The sequence below is a fragment of the Ctenocephalides felis genome, unplaced genomic scaffold (genome assembly GCF_003426905.1).
Source record: "Ctenocephalides felis isolate EL2017-DRISC unplaced genomic scaffold, ASM342690v1 CF-g0.4_SCAFFOLD_01170, whole genome shotgun sequence".
NCBI lineage: Eukaryota > Metazoa > Arthropoda > Insecta > Siphonaptera > Pulicidae > Ctenocephalides > Ctenocephalides felis.
The window spans coordinates 50,943,348-50,964,736 of record NW_020537324.1 but is presented as its reverse complement, the minus strand read 5'-3'; the positions used below and the strand labels follow the sequence as shown (position 1 = coordinate 50,964,736).

The 21,389-nt window shown below is 31.1% G+C and overlaps 1 protein-coding gene across 1 annotated transcript in view; it reads left to right on the top strand.

Moving 5' to 3' along the window:
* Positions 1 to 514: 514 nt before the first annotated feature.
* Positions 515 to 21,389, top strand: part of LOC113367364 (gonadotropin-releasing hormone II receptor-like) — a 237,296-nt gene continuing 216,421 nt past the window's right edge. The window contains exon 1 of the mRNA XM_026608975.1: positions 515 to 1,087. Within this exon, the coding sequence (XP_026464760.1) occupies positions 515 to 1,087 (573 nt within the window). The remainder of the gene's footprint in view (positions 1,088 to 21,389) is intronic.

Sequence of the window (21,389 nt, the reverse complement as noted above, 5' to 3'; positions counted from 1 at the left end):
TGTTATTTTATTATGATTTTTATTGAAATTGATATATGTTGATGAATATAAAAAATATATTATTTGTTATATATTAGATATGTATTGATATTTGTTTTTAATATTTGCAGATGCATTGATCGTGAAAACTGTGTACATGAAGACTTTGCAAATGCGCAGTTGTACAAAGAATATGGAAATATGCAAAATTGTTTATGGTTACATCTTAGAAAATATTGTTTTTGCTGCAAAACTTCAGAAATTTGTTGAATGAAACCATGCTTTGATAAGATATAATAGTAAATATATGAAGTTAATGAAAAGTTTAGAATATGAAAGTAGTTGTAGCAAACGAGCTAATGTGTAGTTTAAGTGTAAACATTATCAAAACATCTAAATGTTAAATGTAACAGAAAGGATCAAATAGCATAGAGAAATGCCTAAACAGTCTGTTCAAGATATTCATAAAATGATAAATGGAAAAACACTTTGGTCGTGTAAGTTTTTCGATAATAACTAAATAAATTAGTACACCATGGAGGACAATTACACCAGCTCTCTAGCGTTCGATGTCAAGATGGGGAATATGACGATGGAGGATTGTGATCTTTTGCAGTACAACGGTACATACAATGAAACTATACATGGTGTTTTATGTTTAGAACATGCTCCAACCCTCACACATTCCGGTATGATTCGGGTGTGGGTGTTAACAGGAATGGCTTTGCTATCATTATTCGGCAATGCTGCGACGATTTTCAGCATCAGACGGTCGCGTTCCAGGCGTCTGGCTCGCCACTCGTGGAGCGCTGTTTATACGCTCATTCTACATCTCTCCATAGCCGATTTACTGGTGACTATATTTTGCATAGCTGGCGAAGCTGCCTGGAGTTATACGGTTCAGTGGTATGCAGGGAACTTAGCTTGCAAACTTTACAAATTTGTGCAGGTGTTTAGCTTGTACTTGTCCACGTTTGTGCTGGTGCTGATCGGGGTAGATAGATTTCTGGCCGTTCGCTATCCCATGCAGTCGTTGAGCACAATGCGTCGATGCCAACGGCTGCTTATTGCTGCGTGGCTGCTGAGCTTCATTCTGAGCACACCTCAGGTAAGTTCATATTTTTGTTTAAGTGTGTATTTTAGAAATTCTAGAAATGTTCTATATTTTAATGTTTAACATATTTAGCAATACATAAAGTTTACCATATGTATACGAAAAGATTTTTAAATATTTTATTATTTTTGGAAATACAGCTGTTTGATCTTGATAATTCCCTTCTGTCCCTTTCTTTCTACGAGACTTAAAAAGATTTTTTTCCAAAACAGTCTTTCAATACGATACCCGAGATTATTCGAGTTCTACTGAACCTGTTTAATTGAAACTTTCGGAGAATCTTCTCTATAAACTTCTTTCAGACCTATAATAGGCTCTCGAATCTCAAAATTTTCATCTTCACTACTTAAAAAAAAAATCGAGAAATTCGAAAAAAAAGATAAGATGACTTTTTTTTCAAACATTTACATTTTGCCAAAAATTTGTTTTTCAACTCAATTCTATTACATTTCATAAAGCCACATTATTATAGATTAATAATCTTTTTTCTCACGTCAACATTTTATGACCCTCGAGGGTTATGATGTGGATTAGGGAATGCAATACCGATGGAAAATTTCAATACCGGTATTTCGGTAATTTTTCATTTCGAAAGTTACTAGTACAAATATAAAAAAATGTATATACAACTACAACTATATTCAACTTAACAATAAAAACAATAAAATAAAACAATAAGTTTATTTTTTTTTTTAATAATAATTTAACAAAATTACATCCAATTTAATTAATTCATTAACACTATCGAGTATGTTGAGTAATTTTCACCAAAAACAAACTTATGAGTAAGAAAGACAAAAAACTCATTAAAATTCATATTACATTATTATAATAAACTGTATTGTCTGTATCCGATGTATTAAATCAGAATAATCTCCAATATTTAAGAAAAAATATTTCTACACTAATGTAATATCGGATACTTTGTCGAGATAAATAATAAGTTACTATAATTGTTGAGTATTGTTATTTAAATCAATGTGATGCTTCTATAGTATTTTCAAACTTCGAAACGTTTTCGAAAAATAATATTTTATAATTGTAATAAGAAGCAGAAATATTTAGTAATTATCATAATTATTATGTATAAAGTTAGAAAAAAATAAAGATTACGCAGGGGTAATCTGTATGATATAAAATATTTTGCGCATATGTCACTTAAAAAATTACTATCTGTCCACGATATGAAGCCTTCAGTAAAGCAATAAATATTCAATTCAATGACGAGTTGAGATAATATTTGACATTTGTTTATTCTATAGAATCACTTGAAGATATAGCTGTTGATGCGATTATGGAATTTAACGATAAATTTGTTCTGAGAAATTTAAACTTTAGTGTATTATGCATCAAATAGCGCTTATGTAAAAATACCGAAAAAAACGGTATTTTTGGGGTAAATATCGGTAAAAATACCGCCAAAAAATCGGGCGATTTACCGGTAATTCGGAATACCGGTAAACCGGTATTGCATTCCCTAATGTGGATCCACATCAACCGTTAATTGTTAATTTCCAAAATTATTAACTTTTTTGAAATAAAACTTCTTTAGTGTACTTTTGTAGTGTAAATCCGTACAAATGCAACGGAAGTGCATTACAGCAGATAAGTGTTGAGTGCCAAAGATTCGTCATTCGCTCTCGATGATATTTCTATACGGGTCGATTGTGATTAGTCGTTGCGTATGTGAATAGAGATCTGACGTTGTATGCGTGCAGATATCAACAAGAAAATCGGCGTAGATAAATAAACATTTTAAAGTTATGAAAAATGTCTGAAGTAAATGAAAAATGCCTGAATCAGAAGAATATTTTACCTTGTCCCCCGTAAATAATTATAATGAAAATAATAAAACAAATGCGGCATTTGCGCCGTGTATGAAACATAAGTTTATTGAAATAATTTCTATATTATTCGTCGTTTTTATAAATTTTTAAAGTTATTGAAATGAAAAAAATTTTTACGCAAAACGATATTACAGTTGTTCAAAGAATGAGATTATATCGCCAGCGAGAAAGTAAAAAAAATACCATCAGTCATTGCATGTATATTAATTTTAATTCCATGAAGGTTTTTAAACACAATTATTACATGATGAGTGAAGTTACAAAAACAATATTTATTTAGGCCTCGTTTAACATAATCCACTGTGTGAACGAATATCATAGAAGTTATTAATCAGCAATTACTTCATTTCCATAACGAAGGTTTATTTCTAAATGTTAATTACAATAACAAACCGATCATGTCATATTTGAAGTATGGCTTTAATTACATTCTTGTTTTTAAATATTATACATATTTTAATAAAATTATAAATATATAATTTTATAATTTATTTTTATATAAATGTGTATAATGGTTGACACTAATAAATATGTGCATCACGAGTTTTACCGTATTACAGATATACATTATTCAAAATTGTTTTATGATGTATTTATTTTTACTTAATTGCCATCTTGTACAGTAGCAAATAAGTTTCTCTTCAATCGCGTGTGAACTTTTCGCGCACTCTTTTTTGTTTTAATTTTTTTTCTGTACTCTTGTAGATGATAGTACAAACATTGATTGCTTTTTTGAATCGCCTAAAATCAATGTATCTACACTAAAATATCCCTTTAAGACATTTAAGTATATGAATTGTAATATCAAATCATTATCAATATAAAATGGTTCATCATACATCTATAAGTATAACCACTTAAACAATTCTTTATCAGGTAGAATTAAATTTTACTCATTATTAACACTAAAGAGTGTTTTAAAACTTTTTGTAAAAGTTACGTATTATTAAGGATATAATAACAAATGGCTTGAATGTCGAGAAAACATAAAATTAGCGAATTGTTTTTTTTATGGAAATATAAACTTCTCCTTCGGGAAGTTAAAAATATATTCAATTTACAGAAACATAACATTACATTCAAAATGTTACGAACTTGTCTAACAGTTCAATTCGAGCATTCGAAGCGTGCACATCGATAAGATATGGAGAGTGGTGAGTACGGCGAGAACGGTGAGTCATCACCGTCTCAGTACAATGTCAATAGAATCAGTAATTTAGGAACAAGCATTGCTGATGCAATGAAAACATATTATAATGAAGATTTAAATTCAACACAACAATGCTATAATAGTTTAATTAACAAGAAAAGTGAATATTCTAAAAAATTAAGTGATTTAGGCAATAAACTACATAGTGGAAAAATAGTGTTAGTATTAATTTATTAAATAAATCAATTAAAAGTGTTAAAACTGATAAAATTAAAAAAGTGACGGAAAGATTAAAAAATACTTCTAAAAAACTAGAAAATGTTAAAACTTCTATCAAGACTAGTGAAGATATCTCGGAAGAGTCGGAAACAAATTGGGATGAAAGTATGGAAGAAGAAAATATTAGTACAGAAACAGATAGCAACAAAATATGGATTTAGAATTAGAAGATCAAGATAATTTAGAAATTAATGAACCCATAAAAGAAATTAGCCAAAATAATGATATAAACAAAAATTCATATAATAATAAATATAAAAATTTGACCTACTCAAACAGTGATATAGGACCATTCATTATCTACGTGGAATCCAAAATATAAACAATGGAGTGGTACACCAAATGGCAATAGGCAAGCTTATGTTTAAAAATTTTCCACAATACAAACATGATATAATTGAAATAAGATCCATAGGAAAAACAGAATCAAAATTATATTTAATTACTATAATATAGCAAATAATATTATTAAGGACGAGGTGTTCGTTAAAAACAAATTGCGAGCATATATACCCACGTTCTTACTAATTAGGAAGGGTGTCATACACGGCATAGACGCTGATATGACAGATCAAGAGATAAGAGAAGATATAAAATCAGATGTTGAAATTTCAGATTTAAAAAGAATAAATAAAAAAGAAAATAATAAATTAGTGCCTACAAAAACTTGTGTAATAACCTTCAGGGGACAGCAATTACCTGATCGTGTGTCGATATATGCAGTCAAATTCAGGGTCGAACAATACAATAACATTACACAATGTTTTAATTGCCAAAATTACGGCCACGTGACTAATCAGTGTAAGGGTAAAACAAGGTGTAGTCATTGTTCAGGCGAACACAAGTATAAGGATTGTGAAAACAAAGAATCTTCTCCGACATGCGCATTATGCAAGGAAGAGCATCAGGCGAAAGACAAAAAATGTGGTAAATACTTATATCACATCAAAGTAAAAAATATAATGACCGACTATAATATAAGTTTTAGGGAAGCCAAGGCGATATTAAACAATAAAACATATGCTGATGTCATAAGACCAGATGTAGAAATTAAAAACAAAATCAATTTTCCGATCTGCCTGACGTACAGATAGAAAAATATACAAAACTATATCAACAGCCAGAAATCATAAGACCAACAACAACGGTACCTAAATCGACATATAAAAACAACAATAACATAAGCAGTACAAATCATAGTAATGTCAACAAAATAACGGGAGACCCACCCAGCGCACAGGAGCGAAATAGATACAAAAATAATTATCATAACACAACACAAAAACCCATAATACACGACAGGAGTGAGAAAAACGAAATACCACGTGATAATCAAACGATATTAAAAATTGAAGAAAGACACAGAAGAAGAAATGTAAAAGAATACTACGATAGAAGGAGGGAAATAAACAAAGACGATACTGAATGGAAAACTCCGAATAATCAGGAAGATAAAGATAGCAATAATGAAGAGAAAGAAAAGATGATAAAACGATACTGCAGAGAAATATTTAATAAGTTACAAACAAGACTAAGACATAAAACAAATGAAAAAACAGAAAAAATATGGATAGCTTTAGAAAAGGAAATTGATTCTTTATGTAATGAAAAAACAACACATTCAGAAATTACACAAACAGAAAGGGGTAAAGAAAATACTGTTATAAAATAACATTTTGTATAGTATTGAATATAAGTTAGTTGTATAATTGTATTAGTAATATTGAAAAAAAAAAAAAAAAAAAAAAGGAAAATACCAAAATGTATAATCTTCAGTGACAGCAAGGCGAGCATTTTACAAAAGCAAAATAGAAGATCAAGCAAATTAATTTTTGAAATAATAAATACAATGAAAACAATAAATTATAGTGAAAACTCTATGACATTAATATGGATCAAAGCACATGCGAATATCATAGGAAATGAAACTGCTGATTTTCTGGCGAGAGAAGCTTGTCAAAATGGAGAAGAATACACGAGGCTGCCAGCAATAGAATTAAATTATCTGGTTAAAGAGCAGAGTTTAAAAACTTGGCAAGGAGAGTTTTTCAAAATCTTTAAATTATAAGGGATCAACATACGCTCTAACAAATATGAAGATAACACAAAAAACGTGATTTAAAAGGTAAAAGAGGACAGAAAATTATCTCTAATATTTCAAGGCTGAGATTCGGACACACAAGAAGCAAATCCCATCTTGCAAAAATAGGAATAATACAAAATCCCATGTGCCAGTGTGGCAGAGAACAAGAAATGATAGATCATATTTTTTGTAAATGTTAAAAATATGTGAAACAAAAGAAAACCATGTATAAAATGTTACAGGACAAAGGAATCGTGTTCCCAATAAATTCACAAGTGTTGATATCCTATAATATTGTTAACATACACAAAACTATGTATAAGTATATAACTAGTATTAAGATTGATTTATAAATTTGGAATTGTAAATGTATATATCTATGTAACTGGCGAAATGATCGAAAGATTAAAAGCCATAAATAAATAAAAAAAAAAAAAAAACATTACATTTTGAATTCGGTACTGCATGAATTTGAAAAAATACAGCGTAAATCAACCTATTTTATTAATAAAACGTTATGAAAGTACAATTCTTGGAGAATGCATATATTAATTTCAAAATTCTTAACATCTGGCTGACTGAAGTCGATGAGAACAACTTGGATGAAGTATCTAAATCCAGGTCTAAATACAACATACAATCCATATACGGCCATTTGGCATTATTAATGAGAACTATTTATTAATAATTACTGTGGATTAATTACATTAATATTTATCTCATAATTTAATGAGATAATTTCACCAAAGAAGCGATGGAATTGGTTCATTAGCAGATAGCTAGCAATAATGAATCAAATAGAACTGAATGTGATTAGGTTGTAGAATTATTTAATAAGAGGAAACGGTACTTCAAAATTTGACTGCAAGTATCAGAATATATCATTAAAATTTGTATATATGATTGAAATTATATATAGTGCGTAATTGGATCTGTTTAATATCAGTACCTGCTATTAAATTCACTGGTATTACTAGGAATTCTAATGAGGTGCGTTTGAATTAACATTAATTCTCATTGCATTTTGCCATATTAAAATTAAAATTATTTAATAATAGTCAATTTTATTATAAAATGTATTGTAAAACATAAATTACAACATACACTAAATTTTTGCCAGTGGGTAAAGCCATAAAATGAATTATGTTAAATATAACTAATTATATTCTACAATATGAACCGATTTTGCAAATGAGGAGATATAGAGATGCTGGATTTATTATTATATATATTTAATTAATATACGAATATAAAGCTTCTAAACGTGCTACGTATAAATTGCTCACCCTCGAAGCGTAGCAAGTGACAAGCATTATGTAAAGTAATTTTGTATCGATTATAATTTAATCGCTTTCAGATAATGTTCTTCATTTAATACCAAAACAAAATGTAAGAAATATAGTCGTGCAATTTACGTTATAAAATTTCACCTAAAATTAATGATACAAATTGTTATTAACTTCCCGTAGGGTATGTTATAGTAATCGCAAAACATCGAAAATAAACATTTTTGTATATCTTTTGGTTTCAAGGGATGTATGCGTGTGTGTGTATTTGGATATGATTTTTTGTCTGGGAATACGGTTCAACCGATTATAAAAACATTCGGTTTATATTGATAAGGAGCCATGCGGTTTCGAAGATATGAGGCAAATATTAACTTGTATATACAATTAAATATTAAATTAAATATTGAATTAAATTATAAATTATGTACTTGTATTACAAAATGTAAAACTGATTAAATTTTTGGCAAGGCAAGTTTAGCGGTTTCGGAGATCGAGTAAAAAAAGTAAAAAAAGCTGTTTGGCGGTCAAAAATGATCATTATACATATGCACATCAAATTATCAGATATAAGATATATCAATAAGAAAAAAAATTGCTTACATTTGGGTTTCGTGATATTGTTCATACGTTATACTGCGACGCAGCGCTTACGCGCTTTATATTTTGTCCCTAGCTAAAGCGGCGCGATTGTTCTGAAAAACAGTACAAAATTTCAAAAATATTTCAAAATATAAAAAAAAAATATTTTTTTCAAAAAAGTCACTATTTCAAAAATTTTGAAATTATCAAAAATTTATTTTTTCAAAGTTTTTAAAAAAAATGAATCGTTTTTAAAAATTCAATTTTTGGTCCAGAAAGTTCCAGGAATTTGCCTTTGGGCACGATGCCATACACCGCTAGTTTTTTAAATAAATTTGCTCACAAACTAGGAATTTTTCAATCATCTGTAAGTGAAAATGCATTTGTTCACTTAACATAACGAATGAAGTATAACTTTATACATTTTCTCTGGGTTCTAAATAACGAGTATATAGATGTTTTCATATGGGAACAAATTGCCAATTTTCTTCGTATTCTTGAATGCGATGAAATGATGTTATTTTCAGGAAAGGCATCGTAAAAGTTCCACATCTTGAATGGAAGTAACATGATTGGGTCTAAACGGGACCACTTTAAATGAAAATAATGTATTGTAAGTCTGTTTTTTTAGTCCTTGAGTATATCATATGGCGTATATATAAATATATATATATATATATATATATATATATATATATATATAGAAGTTTTTCTTGATAGTTATTATAGTTTTCTTTTTGTGAAGTTAAGCTGTTTTTCTCAAAAATATTTATTTAGTTTTTTATTTAAATTTCTACGTTTCGAGGATGTTGATCTGCCATATTTGCCATGAGAATTTTTTTTAATTTGATACCCGATTTTATAATACCAAGATCTGGTATGTTTTGAAGTCTGTTCGTTGACATTTTGCTTCCTCATATCTTTTTAACTTTTAAGTCAAAAGGAATTTTGAAACATTGACGTCCGATTGAAAAAGCTTTTACATTTTGATTACCAGAGTTGGTTGAACCGTATTTTCGTTGCAATACCTGAATTTAATCTGACGTAATAATGAGAAGACTCGAAGAGTCGTGGTGATTCTAATTTAAACTTTTTAAACCACTTTGTTTCAACATTGAATTACTTACTTTACATTCTGAAAATAAGTTATGACAGGAAGAAATTATTTCTTAAACATGAGATATCTAAGTGTTTTGTTACCCTTGACATAAAAATTTTTTTTTTCAATTTATAATTTCCATAAACATCTTCTATCCGAAAGTACTATAAAAACATAAAATGCGTAGACTCTTTTTTTAAAAAAGTAGATATATTTTAAATTACGTATTTGTTATAAAAGATTTAGTTCCAGTAAAAGTCCAGCCGTTACGGAGATACGGAGCAAAGAGTGCAGAAAATACAAATAGAGTTTTTGAAAGAACGAAGTATCCAATTTAAGAAACAATGATCTAAGAAACATTAAATTTGTAATGATTGGGAAAAAAGGTGATCAGTTTCTGGCAAAGGCAAGTCCGATTAAATACCATTTCGAAGATACAGAACTAAATGTGCAAAAATAGGCAGTTTTTGTGAGAACTAAGCGTCCGATTTGAATGATTCAAATATCTTTCTGCTTGTTTTGACAAAATATTTACTTTTGGGAAAAAAATGTTCAAAGTTTTTTTTTCATTTTTTTTTTAAATTTTTTTGTATATCGTTTGTATTTTAATTCCGACTAAAGTTCTAATATACTTTAAACAAATAATTTCAACTTTGCAATTCAGTTTATATAATTCTTATAAATATTAGACAATGTTACAATATTTATAATAATCTATTTAAAAACATTTAATATTCTTCGAACATTTCGTTACAATTCCAGCAATTCGCCTTAAGGCACGATGCCACACACCACTAGTTTTTTTTGTATATCGAAAATAAATCAGATTTTAATTTTAATTTTGGCTAAAATTCTAAAGCTCACTTATTTACTTTAAATAAATAATTTTAATTTTGTAATTCAGATTATACAATTCTTATAAATATCAAACAATGTTACAGTATTTATAATAATCTATATGAAAGCATTTAATATTCCCCGAACATTTGGTTACGGTACGGGAAGTTCCAGCAATTTGCCATAAGGCACGATGCAATACACAACTAGATTTAATTATTTTTATAAAATATGTATTTAATGCATTGAATTATTGATATTTTTTATAATTACACAAGTATTTGAATATTCAAAAACTTTCGAAAGTCATCACGTTTAGTATTAGTTATCAGATTTATAAAAAAAGTGGAACTAAAACGCAAAATTCCGTCTTATTGGGTTTCACAGGTACATGTGAAATTTTATAAAGTTTATTTTAGTATGATATAAATCACTTGCTTGAAGAAAACACTATAGAAACTATTCAGGTTCTAGAGCTTCTTCAATTTGTTACAGTTAAAATTATAGAAAGAAAAGCTTTTTTTGAAATATTTCAAATAAATTAAATTTTAAAATAGATCAAATCAATTGCATATGGAATACCTTAGAAACTATTGAGATGCTAAAGCTTCTGGAAATTGTTAATTTGAGAGTGATATAAACCACTTTATTGTAGAACATGTCACAGAAACCATTTAAGTGCTGAATGTTCTAGAAATTGTTACTGTAATAAATATATAAAAAATGTTTCATTCAAATTTTCACAAGTTGAGTTTCATATTGTTACTATTGATATTACTATGTATATAAATTGCATAATTTGGTTTCCACTTAGAATAACTTGAAATATAATCTCATTTTCTTCTTGAATCTCTTGTATATAATTTTGAATAAACGATGGATTTTATTGTAATTCAGTGTTCAACCGAAGGAAATTAGTTGTGAATAACGTAAGTGCATGAAAATATGAATGCAATATAGAGATTATACATATTATTAAGTTAATTTTATGTTATGGTTATTAATTTTGTGTTCTGGGTTTTTATAATCTACATTTTTTCTGACCATTTTCATTCGTCTCAAAAATGATTTGAAACAATCCATTTTTATGGAGATTTCTAATTTGAATATTGCATAGATGGTAGTTTTTCATTGTTATTCTACGTTCCATGGAATTAGTTTTTAATGAGGCTAAGCCATGTTAATTTACAGAAATTGCATGGCAATCTAAATATGAAATAAAGCTCATCACGAAAATTTAATTTGTCACGACGCAGAATATTTTTATAAAACAGGCTTTGGGGATCTCAAAACGAGTTCTACTGTAATAATGAACATTGCGTGAAAATAAAAAAAAAATTGTTGCGCATTAATCATCCGAGAAAAAAGCTTAGACAAGCAGATTGATGAATATTGAAAACAAAGAGAGTAATGCTATTGATAATAGGCTTTACTCCGTCCTTCGAAAGTACAAATAAAACATTGGAAATTTACTCCAGTATAAAAACTACCAAAATGATAAAATGTAAAATTTAAATTCATACGCATATATATTACGTGCACAACTGCTTGAGATGCCACATTCCAGGAGGCTCAAGCGCAAATCACCAATGGATAATATCCTAATCTAGCAAATTGTTTAATGGAACAATTTCTATATTTTTTAGAGTAATCATCGAAATATGTTAGTTAAGTTAATTTAATTTTTTTTTGCAGTATTATTATATTATTTTATTATTTACTATTATTATATATTACTATTATTATTAGTTACTATTCTTATGTTATTATTTTTATTTATTCTTATTTAGTTTATTCTTTTTAGTTATATATATATATATATATATATATATATATATATATATATATAAGCAATGCAGCTCATAGAATATAAGTACTGTTCTGATTGCTGTAAAATAATAAATGAATAAATATATATATATATATATATATATATATATATATATATATATATATTACGGTCTCTTTTGAATAATCAGTCGAAAATGCTCTTTTGCATTGTCGAATAGGGTAGGGCGGAGGACAAAGGTGCAATTTGACCTTGAACAATATTTTTTGCAAATATCAACAAATTATATCACCAAAAATAACACATATCAAACAAACAACTTTTTGACTATCTTCAGTAAAACTCCCAACCAATTCATCATTGTAGAAATGTCTTTTTTACTATTTTTAAAAATTTATCACCTGTTTTTTTTTATTCCATAGGCGGGGTAAAATGGGACAGTCAGGTGAGAAACACGTCCAATGTCTTATTTTTAATTTAACGGAATGATGGCTACAGTTCCCAATCAATGCAAAATTAACATATATTTTATGAATACGTTTTTTACAGAGATAGCACTGTCTGTATACGAGGTCTGTTCAAAAAGTACCCGGAATTTTCGTTTTTTCAAAAAAATATTTATTTATTCGTCTACATTAATGTGGTCCCCTTCAAAGTAGTCCCCCCCAGATATAATACACTTATGCCAGCGTTTTTTCCAATTTTCGAAGCACCCTTGATATTCACTTTTTGATATGTCCTTGAGCACTCTCAGCGATTTTCTTCAATCGAGGAAAACCGCCGTCCTTTCATGGGTCTCTTCAACTTTGGGAATAGGAAAAAGTCACACGGAGCCATATCTGGTGAATTTTTGCACTTTGCAACACTTTATTTCATTTTTTACGCAAAATTTAATACAAATTCTTTGACTTTTCAATTCTTCCATTGTAAAAATCGCCGAGCTCAGAAAAACACGTCGAACCTTAGCGACTACCACAGACAAAGTAAACAGTGAATATAGCTGAAAATTTCATCATACTTTAGGGGCATGTATACCAACACAATAAAAAAAAAATTTTGACAATCAGACACTCCAGACCCACGAAATTTAATTATTAGTAATTCCGGGTACTTTTTGAACACACCTCGTATAACCTTGATCTGGTATTTTGTACCAGAAATAATCTTCAGGAGAGTTGGAATAACTATTTGATTAACTTTTCTTTGTAAATTGCTTTTTTAACTTGAATTACATTTTTGTTATCTATTTTTTGTTGTTTACAACTTTGCCAGTGTAAATGTTCAGTTGATTCTTTTACCCCAGCCACATGTAAGCTTTTATAGAGGTTACATAACAAATCTGTTGAATATAACTCATAAATAACAATACATCTTATAAAATATTTAAATATCGTATACTTCAAAATTGTATTAAGGTCACGTAAACTAAACATCTTTTCCCCTTTAGTTTCAAATATTAGTGTTAAAAACTTTTTAACTTCCCGTAGAGTAAGTTAAAGTAATTACAAAAAATCGAAAATGACATTTTTTATATATCTTTACGTTTCAGAGGTTTCTGAACATTTTGGCCTATCTTAGAAAAAATTGATGTATGTGTGTTTTTTTTTTTTTTTTTTTTTTTTTTTTTATAGAGGTGCGAAAAAAAATCTTCATAAGACACCGCCATCGTTGATACTCCACTGTCCATCCTACAGCAGACAACGACGGACGGCAGTGTGGAGATTTTTACCCACTAAAAAAAACACTCCTCTCCCCTCTCCCCGCAGATGGTACGGAGAGGACTGGATTGGAACCGCGTTAGCATTACATCAATCCAGTCCGTGCTGCGCCTTGCGACGCCTGTTTTCGACTACTGGTCCCTTTCTCCGGTTTTAGCCTTCAAAAGATGCTGTGCATAAGCTGCTACAGCTGACCAGTTTTCTTCTTGTTTCAGCATATAGGTCACAAGACTTGAGGGGGTGAGCCTGGTGCCTATAATGTGCTCGGCGTTGTTGCGATATTCCTTCCACCGAGCACATTCAAAAAACGTGTGCTCAGCGTCGTCGATTTTTTCTGGACAGTATTTGCACATTGGCGTGCTATGCAGGCCCATCTTAAAAAGATACGCATTAAACTGTCCATGTCCTGTCAGTAGCTGGGTCAAAAAGAAATCTGTGTCGCCGTGTTTTCGAGAGAGCCAGGCGCTAATGTTCGGGATCAGGCGCGCCGTCCATCTGCCCGTCTCTCCTGACGTCCACCGATCTTGCCACTCTTGTAACGTTTCATTTTTAATTCTCGACCTTGTTTCTGTGGAATTTTCGCCACCTAATTTAGCGTCGTAGAGTTTTACTCTCTCGAAAGCTAGCAAGTCAATCGGTGTGGCTCCTGCTAGTACCAGTACGGCTGCTTCTGAGACCGTGCGATAGGCACAGGTAACTCTCAGAGCTCCTCGTCTTTGCACTGCCGATATTTTGCGCCGATAAGTCTTTTGCTTGAGGATATCCGCCCATATTTCCGCTCCGTATAGCAATACAGAATGGACTACCTCAAGCAAGACTCGTCGCTTTCGGGTTCGTGGTCCCATGCAGTTAGCCATAATCCTTGACAGGTTGGATACTGTCTTGCTAGCTTTTATGCATGCACTATCGAGATGTTCACGGAAGGATAGCTTCTCATCTATCATTACTCCCAGGTAGCGCAAGGCCCTTGTCGACGTCAAAGTTGTCTCTCCCACGTCTACGGTGAATGGTTTTGGGAACCATTTTTGTCGGGTCAAGACAACCATCTCCGTTTTTTGTTTGGCGAGTTTTAGGTGGTGTTTCTCAAGCCAGGTCCCTATGGTGTCGACGGTCTCTCGAACGAGTAGTTCAGCCTCCTCAATGCTGTCCACTACGATTGTGGCTGCGACGTCGTCCGCAAAGCCCGTGAGTTCCACCTGCTTCGGCAAGGGAATCTCCAGGAGCTCGTCGTAGACAGCGTTCCACAAATCGGCTCCTAAGATTGAGCCTTGAGGTACCCCAGCTGTAACCTCGTGTTCTTGATGACCTTCCGTCGTTTCCACTATCAACGTTCTCCCATCGAGGTAGTCGTCTATTAATCCTAGATTTTCTGGCTTTACGTCAAAATTATGCTCTAGCGCGTGTAAAATATCCTCCCAATTCGCACTGTTAAACGCGTTTTTAACGTCGAATGTGAGAAGGAGACACACTTTACGAGCTTTAAGACTACCACGCCATGCTTCTCTTGCTGTTTCCGTTACCTTCCTAATCGCGCCGATCGTCGATCGTCCTTTTTGAAATCCGTGTTGGTTCTTAGCAAAACCTCCGGCGCATTCAATGTCGTTGCGCAATCTGCATTGAATAAGTTTCTCAAGCAGTTTTCCGGCGATGTCTAACATGCAGAGTGGTCGAAACGACGATGGCGTTACAGGGGTTCCCTTACCTTTGTCTATTAGGACCAATCTTTGCCGCTTCCAGACCGTAGGAAAGGTTCCGGTCGCCAGACAGGCATTGTAGGCGTTCAGAAGAATATACGGAAATTCCAAGGCTACAATCTTGATCACTGAGGCTGGGATGCCATCAGGGCCAGGTGCTTTGCCAGTTTTTATGGTTTTCGCCGCATCTTGGAGTTCCTTGACAGTGAAGGGCGTAGTTTCACTGTTTTCCACGTATTGTCTCCTTTTCCGTGGCGGATGTTTAGGGAATAGTTCCGCTACGATAGAATTCATCAGAGCAGGAGATTTCGGTGCTTCTGGTAAAGCTCTACCAAGTCGTTTTGTAACGATTTGATAGGCTTTGCCCCAGAGATCCTTGTCAAGGTCATTGCAGATTTCCTTCCACAATCCGGCTTTAGCTGCTTTTATGGCTTTATTTAGGCTTTTTTTTGCCTGTTTGTACTCGTTTGTATACAAATCTTGGTAGGGGGAGCGTTTTGCAGCTCTTGTGGCGCGGCGACGTAATGCGTGGCATCTTTTCCGTAGTTCTGCTATCTCTGATGACCACCAATATGCTGGACTGTGCACACGCTGATTTTTTGGTCGTGGCATAGAGGCGTTACATGAAGTGACAATAGCGTTCATAGTTTTAAGAACCGTTTCTTCCGTTTCTCTGCGGGTACTTAGTTTTGGATCAGCTTGGAGAGTAGATGCGTTTTGCTCGAGGGCTGCTCGCAACGCTTCCTGGTCAAGCTTCTTGGCATTCCACCTTCGTTTGCAAAAGTTGCTTGGTCGAGTCGGACCGGATCCAATACTAAATGTCACATGTTGGTGATCGCTGCCACTATACTCTTCAGATACAGTCCATGTATGTGTGTGTGTGTGTGCGGATACAAATTTTTGCCAACGATTTCGGGAACACGGTTTAATTGATTTCAATTATTCAAAAAACATTCGATTGCTGTTGATAAAGAGGCGTGCTGATTATTTTTTGGCATAAGCAGGTCTAGCCAATTCGAAGATACGGGGCAAAAAGTGCCCATCAGTTTTTAAGAGAACGGAGCATCGGATTCGAATAATTCAAAAAACATTTTACTTGTATTGACAAGATCTGGTGAAAAAATTAAAAAAAATGCGATTTGGCGGTCAAAATTGATCGTTAGACATTTTTGCACATCACATTATCAGATATTTTATAGAGATTTTAACAATAAGTACAAATTTTGTTTACATACCTATGGGTTACTTACCAATGTTTATCCGTTAGACGGCGACGCGGCGCTTACGCGCTTTGACATTTCGTCTCTATGCAGTTAAAGCAGTACGATTTGAAAAAAAGTTCAGAATTTCCAAATTATGTCAAAATAAAGAAAACATTTTTAAAAAAAAAAAAATTTTTTTCAAAAAAAGGAAAATTTTGTCAAATTTATAGTTTCTCAAAAATCTAATTTTAAGTGTTAATCTTTTTTTAGAAAATAATTTTTGGTACGGTAAAGCAATTTACCTTAAGGCACGATGCCATGCGCCCCACTATTGTTAGCTTTACTATTAATGTTAACTTGAAATTTTCAGTTTCATTAGAATCATTGTGAAATGTTTTTAATACTTTTTCTGAGAAAATTTCTAACATATTACACATATTTTGGAATTTAAATTAAGTCGAAAAATTAGGACTTCCTACTATCATTATAAAGTGTAGAATTTAATATCTATTTAGTTATTTTTATATTATACGTATTTAGCTCACAACTAGATTATTTTTATATTCTTTTTATATTTCTTTATAAAACTACATTTGTATTTGGATTATAGGCCACATGATAATAAAAATTTAAAAATCCCATAAATATAAACAGGAAACGACTTTCGTATGGTTTAACGTAATATTTTTTTAGATCGATATTGAAGCAAGAATAATTCTTTACGATAGTACAAATAATAAACAATATCTATTAATTATACTTAGAATCAATTTAAGTGACTATAAAAATCGAATTTATCGGGGCTCTTGTACATTAGTTTACAATTTGTACCTTTAATAAAATACTAGTGTGAACATCAGTCTGTCAATGTGTCTGATGGGTCCAAATCGATTGATAATTAATAATTATTAGTTTTTTTAAATAACTATTTGAAAAATAAATTAAAATAATTGTAGCTGTTATTTATATAAATCCAAATTCTGCATTTGTAAGAAGTGCAAAGTATTCGATTCTTTAGTTACATATTAGTATCACGACGTTGTTTATATGACCTTGAGCATTATCAACATTTTGGAATTTCCAGTTTATGTTCCAACTAAATAATTTATTTTGATTAACCTTGGTCGGTCGTTTTAATATAAATTCTCTTGCATATAAATCATAATCGATTTAAAATCGATATTGGTGTTTGATATTTACCACATTGCACTGCTTAGAATTCCTATTCAATGAATTGAAAATGGAAAAAAAAATTGAGGTAATTTAGCTCTACTAAATCATAAGCAATATACAGATGAAATTACATATTACAACTAATTCATATACATTGAAAAATTAGAGTTATAATCGCATTAAAATAATAATCAAATATTGATTCGTTGCAATTCATAATTCGAATATAATTTATAGCCAAAGTATAATAACCAAATTCATTATTTTGTATATATAATTAATTAAATTCAAACAAAATTTATGGTCTGCAATTAATTATGTAATTTGTAATTACATACAATTAATTATGTAATTGTTGATGGAACTTTTGCGATGATGAACTTCATGGTTTTCCGATCATTTAAAATATCAAAGGTCTGCAAAAATTTGTTTTAATTTTTAAAAATAATTTAAGTTTTGAGTAATAGGCTGCAATCATATACAATACACTTTGTATAGATTAAGCAAGTGTTCGGTTTTCGCTCAATATTGATGATATTTATACCATGGAAAATTCATAAAAAACTAGTGGGGTGTATGGCATCGTGTCTTAAGGCAAATTGCTGTAAGTTCCCGTACCGTAACAAAATGTTCGAGGAATACTGAATGTTTTCAAATAGATAATTATAAATATTGTAACATTGTCTAATATTTACAAGAATTATATAAACTGAATTGTAAAGTTGAAATTATTTGTTTAAAGTATATTAGAACTATAGTCAGAATTAAAAATAAAACCTGAATATTTTCGATATACAAAAAAAATTGAAAAAAAAAGTTGAAACAAACATTTTCTTTCCAAAATCAAATATTTTGTTAGAACAAGCAGAAAGTTCTTTGAATCATTTAAATCGGACGCTTAGTTGTCTCAAAAACTGCCATTTTTTGCACATTTAGCTCCGTATTTTTGAAATGGCTGGGCCTGCCTTTGCCAAAAACTAAAACACTTTTCCCAATCATTACTAATTGAATGTTTTTTAGATCATTCAAATCGGATGCTCTGTTCTCTCCAAAACTCGATTTCTATTTTCTGCACTCTTTGCTCTTTATCTCCGTAACTGCTAGACCTGCCTTTGCCAAAAACTAATCAGCACATCTCCCTATCAATAGGAATCGAATGTTTATTGAACCATTTAAATCGGTTGATCCGTGCACCCAAAACCGTGACCGAAAAATTATATCCATTCATACACACACACACCACACACACACACACAACCATTTTTTTTAGGTGTGCCAAAATGTTCAGAAACCTTCAAAACGTCGAGAAATGAAAAATTTTCAATTTCGATTAGAAAGGAAGTTAAAAATTAGAAAATGTGCAACAGGTTCTGATACTGAAAAACCCCGAGGCCTTGGTTTTCAACCTGTGGGGCTCGTCGCCTGTTGCAATGACGAAATGATAAAAAAAAACTATTGGGGCGCATGACATCGTGCCTTAAGGCAAATTGCTGGAACTTTCCGTAAAAAATTATTATTTTTTTAGAAACGATTAACGTTTTTGAAAAAAATTTATTTCGAAGAAATTAGATTGTTGAGAAACTATAAAGACAAAAAATTACTTTATTTTGAAAAAAAAATGTTTTCTATATTTTGACATATTTTGGAAATTCTGAATTTTTTTTGAAAACAATCGTACTGCTTTAACTGCATAGAGACGGAATGTCAAAGCGCGTAAGCGTCGCGTCGCCGTCTAACGGATAAACATTGTTTTTTTCAAACAAAATTTATATTTATTGTTGAAATCTCTATAAAATATCTAATAATTCGATGTGCATATGTCTAATGATCATTTTTGATCGCCAAATGGCATTTTTTTTACTTTTTCCATTAGATCTACAAAACCGCTAGACCTGCTGTATTTTTATTGCGTATTTATAGAATTTATTAAACTTTTCCTCGATCACTCAGGTTGTTAGGTTATAATTTAACCCTTGTAGCTGTGGACTGTATTAAACACTGATTTATTTGTATATTCTGTATTTGTTGTAGTTCTAATTACAATCACTGATTTGTCACTATATATTTATGTTTATAAGTTAGTAACATGTTGTTAAGCGGACTTTACTTCTAGAAGCGAACAACTAGTTCCCTTAAAACACTCCGCTACCCTCTCTACCAGGGGTAGCAACCATACCGTGTAAAGCTCAATGCCCTGAAGTTTTGTAACTTTCATGGTCAATATAATAAAACGAAAAGACGTCCGAACACCTGCTTTCATGAAAGTTTGACCAATTCCTCATCATTGTCAGTACAAGTAAATTTGAAATATTAAAATTGGACGCTCCGTTCTCTTAAAAACTGAGTTACTATGTTTGGCACTTTTTGCCCCGTGTCTTTGGAACGGCTAGATCTGCCTATGTCAAAAACTAATCAGCACGTCTCCTTATCAATACGAATCCAATGTTTTTTGAATTATTTAAAGCCGTTGATCAGTGTTCCCGAAATCGTGGACGAAAATTTGTATTCGCACATACACACATACACACATACACACACACACATACACACACACACATACACACACATACATCCATTTTTTCTAAAGTACTCTAAAATATTCAGAAACCTTTCAATCGTGAACATATATAAAAATTTGCGATTACTTATATAACTTGCCCTACGGGAAGTAAAAAGTAAACTAGTTGTGTATGGCATCGTGCCTTAAGGCAAATTGCTCGAACTTCCCGTGCCGTAACGAAATGTTCGAGAAATATTATGTAAATGTTTTAAAATAGACTATTATAAATACTATAACATTGTCTAATATTTATAAGAATTATATAAACTGAATTACAGAGTTAAAATTAATTGTTTAAAGTATATAAGTGAGATTTAGAACTTTAGTCTGAATTAAAATCAAAATATGAATTATTTTCGATAAACAAACAAACATCTTTTTTTGAAAAAATAATTGAAAAAAAATTGAAACAAATTTTTGGATTTTTTTTTGAAACTAACATACACACACACATACACAATTCATTTTTTCTGAGGTATGCCAAAATGTTCAGAAACCTTCAAAACATCGAGAAATACAAACATTTTCATTTTTGATGATCGATAGATTACTATAACTACCCTACTGGAAGTTAATAAAACGCCTATGTGGGATTCGAACTATGGACCATAGATGCAAAAATTAGAATTTACCGACGTTACCACTCGGACAATCTACCCCTGATAAGAAAGAACTGTAAGCGCCACAAAAATGCAAACTTTAATTAATTTTTATAATTAAACCGCTTTTCATAGGCCTTCAATATTTTACCACGGTCAGTTAGTGCATAAAATCTACCATTATGCCAAATTTTATCACAATCCCAGACGAGCAACGCGCGCGTCCTCCTTGTAAGTTAAAGTTGTGGAACTCAATTAAAGTTCCTTAAAGCTTATACGGCAAATACAAATATAAAATAATCTAATACAAATATGCCATTCACGTAAAGCTCGTTTTCTGCACAGATTATAACAATTTCATAAAAATGCAATAAAAATCTGTTTTCTTAAAAAATAAC